The following is a 9,820-nucleotide window of genomic DNA, read 5'->3' as shown; positions in this document are numbered from 1 at the left end:
GTACAATGAATATAATCAGTGCCAAAACATTAAGCTGTATTAGTAGTTTTTGATATTAGGATACAGATACAGAAATTAGTTAAATAATTCATGATAAGATAAACTGCAGAGGCAAAGGTGTTTTAGTTACTAACAATTTGATTAGTTCACTCAAAAGTTAAAACCATAGCTTGCAGTATTTGGAGATATTCGATTTTTGTTCATTAACCTAAATCTCACATAAAGTTGAACAAATCTTAGTCAAAAATAAAGATTATAAAACATAAACACACAGATAACTGAACACAGTCCAGGGCAAATCATTTTAGCCTCCTTGCTCATCTTCCTCACCATAATTAACTGATGGATGGAGTCCACTTAGCCTTCATTTTGCTGTGATGTGATGGAGGTCCTGGCCCAAGGTTTTAGAGAAGAGATAGATGAGTTAGTCTTTCAATATGACAGTGGCTAGTTTTCCTTTGTTAGCAGGCTGCCTCAGGCAGTGTGGAGAGTAGATCTGACTGTCTGTTTGCAGCTTGAACTTTGAGCTTCATCCACCAAGCTGTCTGGGTACTGATTCCCTGGAGCATTGTTCCATCATCTGCTCAACCACCACGTCACATGGCTTTTCTTTTCCTGTACCTCAGTCCCTCTGTGGCCAGAGCTTGCCTGTGACTTTATCTCCTTTCTGTTGCTGTCTCCACACTCTCCATGAGCACACCTCCACGAGGACTTCACCCAGTCCTACTTCCTGATGCTGCTGCCTATAAGGACCATCTCAGGTAGGGTGAGGGCTTCCATGGTGGCTCAGATGGTGAAGAATCTGTGCAATGCAGGAAAACCAAGTTCGATTCTTAGGTTGGGAAGATCCCCTGGAGAAGGGAATGGCAACCCACTCCAGTATTCTGGCCTGGAGAATTCCACAGACAGAGGAGCCTGGCAGACGATAGTCCAAGGGGTCCCAAAGAATAGGACATGACTGAGTGACTAACACAGGTGGGGTGGGGAGCCTGGAATAGGTCCCCTGCTCGGGCAGGTGATCAGAGGTGGCAGGCGAGGAGTGAGTGGTGAGGATAGGAGTTAAACCACGGTTCCTTCTGTCTGCAACCTCAGCAAAGGATCCAGAGTCCTTCTCTCGCCCACACCCCCACACCAGTCTCCTGACAGATACTCTGTTCTCCCTTGGGAAGCCATATTGTGACTAGGAGGAAGTGCTGGAGGGTGGCTGCAGGTCCCTGTAGAGGTGAGCACTCCACGTGGCTCGTCTGAGTTTTCCAAGGCATCTTTCCGGGCCTTTGAATCCATAGGCAAGCACATGTTTCTCCCTGTGTTGATAAGTAGAATGTGAGTTGAGGGCCTGTTCCACTAAGTGAGATGAGATTAGAAGCCAAACCGGGATCCCATGAGGTCTCCTGTCTTTCCCAAGAGTTGAATTCCATCCTCTCCCTGTGAAGTGTTTCTGTCACTCATGGTCCCAGGTGCACTCAGGGCTTCCAACCATGATATATTGTTGCATCTGGTTTGAATAAACCAGGGATTTATTTGCAGTCTCTGAGGGCTCTGGGGGAGGAAATGCAAACAGCAGCTTTCCCTAGTGAGGGCCGCAGATAACAGGACCCCTATGTTTTGCATCCTTAGGCACTGATGGGGATCTCCAAGGATGCTCAGCGGGACATTTCTTCTCTCCGCCCTCATCTTTCCTAACTGGCCAGTGAGACTGAGAGATAAGCGTTCTATTCTGAGTTCCTCTCTCTCCAGCCCGAAAGGAGATAATCAGGAAGATCAGGACTTGTAATATTTTGTAGAGAAGGGGTTTTAATTATGAACATTTGCAGTTTGAGGCACAGCGCTGACCCCGCAGTACACAGACCTCCTCTGAAGTGTTTTCCACATTGTAGTTTAACGAGTTGTTCTTTCCCAGCCTCTGGGCTCAGGGAGGTGAAAGTTTTGTCGCCTTAACCTTTGAGTTCTCAGCATCCAGTTCAGGGAGTAGCCTATACACAGTACACTTTTGTTGAATGAATAAATGCATTTACTTTCATATGGAGGTTTCTGGTTTATTATGCACAGATGTATTATTTCCTCTGAACCTCCAAACAACCCCTTGAAGTGAATATTCCCATCATCGCTGTTTCCTGGGCAGGGAAACTGAGGCTGAGAAAGGTTTAGTGACCTTCCAAAGATCACCCGAGTGGAGACTCAAGTCTAGATCTTTGACACCAAGGATCTTCCAGGTCCTTCTCCAGTGCCACACAGACGCTAGGCCTCTCCTGCTATCGTATAATAAACCAGCCAGTTACCTACCATCTGAAAGAATGCAAAGATGTAAACGCTGCCCCTGGATCAGATCCGCGAAGAGAAATGCAGCCAAGGGTCCAATCTGACAGCGGGAGTTTGTAGGAGTGTGATCATTTCAGAGTCGGAGACATAGCCTCCACAATATTCCCAGGGACTCTGTAGGAACCTGTCTGCCAGCCTTTACTCCTTGTTATCGACTGAATAGCTTCAGGGTGGCCCCTCTCAGAGCTTTAGATAAAAACTCACTGTATGTCTGTCCTTAACAGCATTGTGGTGATGGGGGAAGGGGTAGGGGAGGAGGGACCAGCGCATTAGATGAGTCTTTATTTTTCACAAACAATTAAAGGGTTGTGTTTTAGGGATTGCAAAGCGGTGGATGAAAGCTGGAGAAATTAGAAGTGGCAAAAATATTCGGAAAGTTGCCGTGTTCGAAACATGGCAAAAGCTGTCATGAGGAGTGTCTCTGGTTTACAGTGAAGATAAGTGGAGTTTGGTGGTGGGTTTCGCTCCCCCCTTGGGTTGGAGAAAGTGCCAAGTGCCCGGTTGGCAAACTGGGGTTTGGGGGTCAAAACCGACCCACTGCCTATTTTTGTAGAACTCATGAGCCAAGAATGCTTTTTGCATGTTTAAATGGTTGAAAAACGAGAATATTTCCTGACATGTGAAAAATTAAATGAAATTCACATTTCAGTGCCAGTAAATCAAATATTATTGGAGGACAGCCATACATGTTGCCTCTGGTGGGTTTTGTGCTACAGAAGAACCCGGAGGGCTTGTGACAGGGCCCACAGAGCTTCAGATAGTTACTGTGAGGCTCGACCAAGGGTTGCTGACCCCAACCCAGTGCCCTGCTTTGTTCCAGACAGAGACCTGAACCACTGCCAAGGCGCTAAACCCTGGAGTCTTTCTGATGTTGTCAGGAGTGGGTGCAGGAGCTGGAGCCTTCAGGGTGCCCCCTCTTCCTCCCTCCCCGCTGGGGCGGGTGAGCTGCTGCAGACTAAGCTGTGTTCTGCCGGAGTCCCTGGCTCGGGCCTGGTCCTCTGTGTGCATCCGGCTCAGTCTGGCTGTGGCCTTTTCTCACCTGACCTGCTCTGAGAGTCCGCATTCTCCAACACCCTGCCTCTTAGCCTCCCGTCCCTCACCTTTAGACAGTGAATGGCCAATGGTCCCTGAGAGCTTACTCAGGCCAGTGTTTTCTCTCGCTCATTTCTGAGGCCGAGACAGAAAATCCTAGGCGGTCGATATTCTTATCGTTATTCCCATTTTACAGATACAGAAACCGAGTTTCAGAGACAGGCAGTAACAGGCCTGAGTCACACACCCATAAGTAGCCGAGCCAGGACCCCAGGCTTAAGTCATCTTCACTGTGGGGACCACAGGGTAGGAGAGAGGAAGGTGGGGCTTGGGAGACGGGTGCAGCTGCTGAGGTGAGATTTTTCCATGAATGTTCCACCTTGGGATTCTTTTTTAAAAATGTCTTGTTTTATGGCTGTTTCCTTTTTAAAAAAATATTTTAGTAATGTTTCTAAACTCTCTATTTTCTGCTGGAGTACCAGTGATGTGCAGTGTTGTGGCAGCTTCAGGTGTACAGCAAAGTGATTCTGTCACACACATACATGCATTTATTCTTTTTCAAATTCTTTTCCCATTTAGGTTGTTACATAATACTGAGCAGAGTTCCCAGTGCTATACACTAGGTAAATGGGGGTTATCCGTTTTAAGTGTAGCAGTGTGTACGCGTCAGTCCCTAACCATCCCTCACCCCACACCCAACCACAGTTCCTTCTCTTAAGTCTATGGGTCTATTTCCTTCCTTGGTTCCCCTCTGACTGCTTCTGCCACACCCGAACCAAATCCGACCCAGGGGATTACTGGTTCTGTTTCGCCCTGGACTAACTTCAAAACCACTTTTCTCTTATTTTCTCCTGACGCAGCTGTGCGAGGGTGGAACGTTCTTTAGACCCTTTACTAAAAGCAAGGAGGAAAACCAAATGAGAAACAAACCAAAAACTTAAAAACAACCCGTTTCCCCTCAGTGAGGCTGGTTGACAGGCTAGCTTTGCAGACAGAGCACCCCTACCATACCACACCCCACCCTGGGAAGGGTCTCGCCCAGGAAGTTCCTCTGGAAAGCTCTTGAAGACGTTTTGCTCCCTGGTTTGTGGGAATACTCTCTGGAGGCCTGGGCAGGAGCTGTCAGTAGGGCCCTTCTCCCAAGGAGACCGGCCAAGTTTGTCTTCGGAGCTCAACGCCTTCACACCTTCCCTCCCGCAGTGCTTGCGGCTCTGTTCTCCACCCTCACCTCGGCACTGCTGTTTTCTTCCCTGAGTCTGCCCTGCCTGGGCCATCTGGGTCACGTCCCTGGCTCCAGAATCCATCCATCTTCCTTCTTAGAAATTTCTAATTGCCAGTAACCCATGACCTCCCTGCAGAGCACCCTGGAGCTGGCCATTTCCCCAACAACCATCACGTCTCCTGAAAAAGGCAGTGCCTCTCGGTCCAGAGAAGGGGTCCAGAGAGCCCCCCAGCTTTCACACATTGAGGACTGGCTCCCCACTTTGTCCTACCTCTTCCCACAAACCCACCTTTCTGAGTAAATTTCCATTCTCCACCTCCCTGTAAGGAGTGTGCTTCTCTCCACCGGGACTTTGGGTGGAGGGCCCTCTTCTCTCCTGGTGTCTCTTCCTGCCCTTCCCCAATGGCTTCTGATTTCTGCCCTTGGTTTCAGCCCCACCTCGCTCATCTCAAGACTTGTTACTGGTTGATTGAACTTCTGCTTTCTTGTCTCTTATTCAGTAGAGAGTGCTCCACGTGGTGGATAATGTGGGGGGTGATTTTGTGGGTAAAGAAATCCTTTCTGCCATAACTTTCAACTGCTCCCAGGGGACAGGGGTGTTGTGCAGAGTTTGCAGAGTGGATCCCCTAGGAATGCTGGTTTCTGTCCAAAGCCAGCCAATTCAAAGACAGGGTAGTCTGGCCCATTGTGGAACTTTAGGTGCATTCTACAGAAAGCAAGAAAAAAAGGGGAGGGAGGGAGGAGTAGCCAGGAGAGAACTTGATCTGGTTAAAGTGGGGCAACATACAGTATCAATAAGGATGTCATCATCCTTAAAGCTCTTGTTAGTTCTCTGCCTCCTTCGGCTTTTGCAAATGAGATACTATTTCTTCTTAATAAGCACAGAGAGGGATTATACACTTTATTTTCTTGGCAATGTTCATATTAATGACATGATGACTTTGAATCTGTTTTCTGTTTTTCAGTAGATATTAGTGCTTGTATTATTTGGGAAAAATGTATATTTCTCTTTTCTTTAGGCATTGAAATGAAACTTCAAAATCTATTTTTTTTTTTACAATAACTGTCATGCCAACCTTAAACAGTTTTAAATAAATTTCACTTAGGAAAGCTATCAAAGGAGTGCGTTTTCTATAAACATTTTCCTTTCCAGTTAAGTAAGTACCAAGCTCTTTGAACTATAAAGGGATGAATGTGAGTGAATATGTGTGTGTGTATGTGTGATTTTTTTTTTGCCACTTAGGAGGTAAGGGACTCTCTGAAAAAAGTGCTCAAAGGTCCAGGAACTCAGAATTTAGCATTTGCCAATGACCTCACGTTTTCACTTAGCCTCTTAAGCTTGATATGATCAGTAGCATTTTTTCCCCCAGTTACCTTAGTAATTCTGATTTTAAAAATACCCAATGTAAGAAAACCCAACCCCCTAACTTCTGGTTCCAAGATATGTGGGAGGAGGGCTGTCTTACTCTGTGATCACCTTCGGAGGCTCTGCTGCGGGTGTCATTCTGGAGAGCGACAGTGAGCAGTAAGTAGTGTTTGCTTGTCCAGCAGCCCCTCCTAGATACCCTGCCCCACCCTGCTAGTTCCGTCAGCTGACCCAGAACTGGTAAAGCCAGAGGCACCGGTGCGCGTATATTGTCACAGACCCAGAAGGGGAGCAAAAGAGATGATCCTCCAGTCTGGCCTCTTTCTATTTTCTACTTCCTGCTCACATCACTCTTTACACTGTTCTTCCTTTCCTTTCTTCTCGAGTTGTCCCTTATCATTTGGAAACATATGATCCAAGCATCCAGTTGACCAGCCACCACGACCCACCTGCCACCCTCTGCTTCATCTTTATCTCCAACCAGCCTCCTGAAAAGACTGGGCTTTACAAAATGCCTCACTGTTTTCATCTTTGCGTGATTTCTGGAAACTCCTGTGATCTGAGTGCCACCAGATCCTTAGCCTTTTGTTGTTGTTGTTTAGTCGCTCAGTTGTGTCTGACTCTTCTGCGACCCCAGGGACTATAGCCTGCCAGACTCCTCTGTCTGTGGGATTTTCCACGCAAGAATACTGGAGTGGGTTGCCTGCTATTTGAGTGGGTTTCCTTCTCCAGAGGGGTCTTCCTGACCTGCATCGGCAGGAGGATTCTTTACCACTGAGCCACCAGGGAAGCCCAACCTTCTTTCAGCCAAATCCAAAGGCTTTTTCTTCACTCTTCATTTTCCTTGAAACTTCTACACCACTTTAAAATTTGGGCCAGATTTTCTCTCCTGGATCCTCTTTATCTGTAGGCATTCAGATGTCCCTTCTACCCCTTGAGATGCACACCATGCTGTTCACTAGCCCTCCTTTTTCTTGACTGGGTTAGTGGGGTTCCTTAAGTAGGGTGACCATATAATTTTTCATCCAGACCAAGCTATCCTTGGAAATGAAAGGATGAAAACTGCCAACAGGCACAAACAGAGCTCATCCCAGGCAAACAGAAATATCTGGTCACCCTCTCCTTAAGGTTCAGTGGGGGAGGAAGTAGAGAAGAGCTAAGGACAGGATGCAAATGACCTTAGATTAAGGAGCTTTCATAAATCCATCTTAGAGTGGTTTAGCTACTTCTACTTAGAATCTCAAGTAAAAAAATTCAGCTTCACATTCATGAATGAATCCAGTTACCTGAGAAGTGTCAGAGCAGATTAGGGAAGAAAAGATGGGTGGGGAGAGAGGTCAAGGAGAGGAGAAGTCAGAGCTTGATTGGAGCAGGTCCTGTGGTCCCCTGTGGGTTTGCCCTTACAGGTAGAGACGAACTTGGTGCTGAAACCACTTCCATCCCCTTTTCAGCCCAGGGTTGCCCAAGATTAGTAGCACTGAGTGGCCAGCAGGGTAGGCAGCCATGATGATTTTGCACAAAATATTCCAGGAGCTGTTGGCGGCAAAGATGTTGGATATGGAAAGAAACAGAGCAACTGCATTGAGAATGTAGAAAATGAGAAAATAGCTGATGGCTCTGATGGCCCCCAGGTGAGCCTCCATGCTGGGGTCCCTGGAGCCAGTGGCGTTGCTCTTCATGTGGAAGGTGTGTCTTTTGAGAGAGATGATCAGCAGGGTGGCCGCCAGCATAAACATGATCAGAGGGATGAAGATCCCCAGGTAAAGGGTGGTAACCAAGTTGCCCATGTTGGTCTCGGAGAAGTACACCTTCTCAGTGGAGTTGGAGGAGGGACCGGGGCCGGAATTGTTCACGTACATGTTGAAGATACCTTTAGAGAAGGGAAAGCTGGAGCAAAAGGAGAAGAACAAGGACAGCCTCACAAGCCCAGGCATCAGCCCCATGACCTTCCTTTTCATCACGGAGAACCACGGGTGAGTAAAGCTTGCGATTCTAAGACAATAGAAGATATTGAGCCAGGCAGCAAGCCAGAGGTTGGAGTAGTTCAGAAACATGACGATGGTTTTGAAAAGTATGTATACTCTTTTTTCATTGTAGATGACCCAGAACAGCAGACTGTACGTGTTTTCCAGCATCATCCAAATCTGTAGCAAGAGCCTGGAAAAGTTCAGCATGAGCAGAATGCAGTCACCAATGGGGAGTCTTTTGCCTCTGACCCACTCGGCTCCATGGATGATGGTGATGAAGCCATTCCCAGCAATGCCAATGAGGCACTCTATTGCAGAGACCACCCAGGTGAAGACGATCTTAAACCTGGTCGTGTCTTTATCCATCGCATCTGTGTTCACTGTCACCATTCTCTTTCGCTCTGATGTTCAGGTTTCTGCCTGAAGAACTGGTACCTTCTCTGCAACTGTCTGATCCTGACTCAGTGTAATTATGTTTTTTCTTTCCAGTTAATGGTTATTGCCAATTTTTCTTCATTTGCTTGTCATGTGACCACAAGTTAGAGGCTTGAAATGCAAATGAGAGGATCTGGTTGCCGGCTGTCTCCATTTTTCATCAAGACCCATTTGTCTTGGGCTTTCAGGAGCTCACTGGGAAAAAAAAAATTTAGACAGGCTCCTATCCCAGCACCCTCCTACCTTACCTACCTTTGTTGTTTCTTAGTCAATCAGTTGTGTCTGACTCTTTGTGACCTCATGGCCTGTAGCCTGCCAAGCTCCTCTGTACATGAGATTTCCCAGGCAAGAATACTGAAGTGGGTTGCCATTTTCATCTCCAACCTACCTATCTCATTTAAGTCCATATTTTACTGACTTTACAGGGCAAGAGTCCCAGTTTACGAATCACGGTCTTTTTTCCTTATCTCACAAGACTTGTTACCTGCTGAATTATCCATGAAAATGTGAACAGATTTTTTTGATCTGCCTTCTTCTGCTTTCTTTGTTAACTCCTTTATTTGGGTAGAGACTTTTTTCCTGTGGTTAGGTTATGAGTCAGAATTTCCCATCGGCTCATATCTGATAATTTTTACTTACAATCAAGTTTCTTTCAGAAAAGCTAGCTATTATAGTGTCCTCAAACAGTACTCAGAAAAGCCAAAATTGGATGTCATTTGGGTTAGAGACAAAAACTCCTATGTGACAGTTTTCATTGTGTGTTTATCACCAGTTCTAATTTACCAAGATCCACGTCACTATTTGTGTCCAGAATCAGGTAGAGTTATCCCAGGAAGCCTTCAGAGTGTTGTGAACATAGTGTTGAAGTTGGAAAATGTGACAAAACATCATTACTTGAAATTTAATTCCCTACTTCTTTGTCCTGGCTGTGTAACAGAATGAACTCTGGAACATATGTATGTGTATAAAATATGAAATATTTATAAATATATATGGGCTTCCCTGGGGACTCAGACAGTAAAGAATCTGCCTGCAATGTGGGAGACCCAGGTTTGATCCTGGGTTGGGAAGATCCCCTGGAGAAGAGAGTGTCTATCCACCCCAGTATTCTTGCCTGAAGAATCCCATGGACAGAGGAGCCTGGTGGGCTATAGTCCATGGGGTTGCAAAGAGTCAGATGTGACTCAGCAACTAATACCTTCACTTTCATAAATATATAAATCAATAAAATATAATATAAAGTATAATATAATAAATGAAGCATAAAATAAAATATAAAATATTATATATATATATATATGTATATGTGTGTGTGTATATATATATGTATGTTCAGGACTCATTCCTAATCTATTTAGTCAAAATCTGGGAGATAAAAAGAAACATGCACTAATAGACATGATTAACAAAGGGTTACACAAACCTTCAATTTGTTAAAAAACATAACATATAGGAAGTATTTACAATAAAGCACAAGAA

The 9,820-nt window shown here is 45.7% G+C and overlaps 1 protein-coding gene across 1 annotated transcript; it reads right to left on the bottom strand.

Annotated features, from left to right (window-relative positions):
* Nucleotides 1-6,717: 6,717 nt before the first annotated feature.
* Nucleotides 6,718-9,388, bottom strand: TAS2R40 (taste 2 receptor member 40). Its single transcript, XM_006071880.4, has one exon. It carries the CDS (start codon nt 8,294-8,296, stop codon nt 7,340-7,342), a length of 957 nt encoding a protein of 318 aa, XP_006071942.3. The 5' UTR covers nt 8,297-9,388; the 3' UTR covers nt 6,718-7,339.
* Between the last annotated feature and the right edge of the window lie 432 nt (nt 9,389-9,820).

Source organism: Bubalus bubalis, chromosome 8 (genome assembly GCF_019923935.1).
Source record: "Bubalus bubalis isolate 160015118507 breed Murrah chromosome 8, NDDB_SH_1, whole genome shotgun sequence".
Taxonomy (NCBI): Eukaryota; Metazoa; Chordata; class Mammalia; order Artiodactyla; family Bovidae; genus Bubalus; species Bubalus bubalis.
Note: the sequence above shows the minus strand (reverse complement) of the source record. Positions and strands in the feature narration are given on the sequence as shown.

Bases quoted from the DNA above. Each gene is read 5' to 3' on its own strand.
- TAS2R40 (XM_006071880.4), bottom strand. From the start codon at position 8,296: ATGGTGACAGTGAACACAGATGCGATGGATAAAGACACGACCAGGTTT.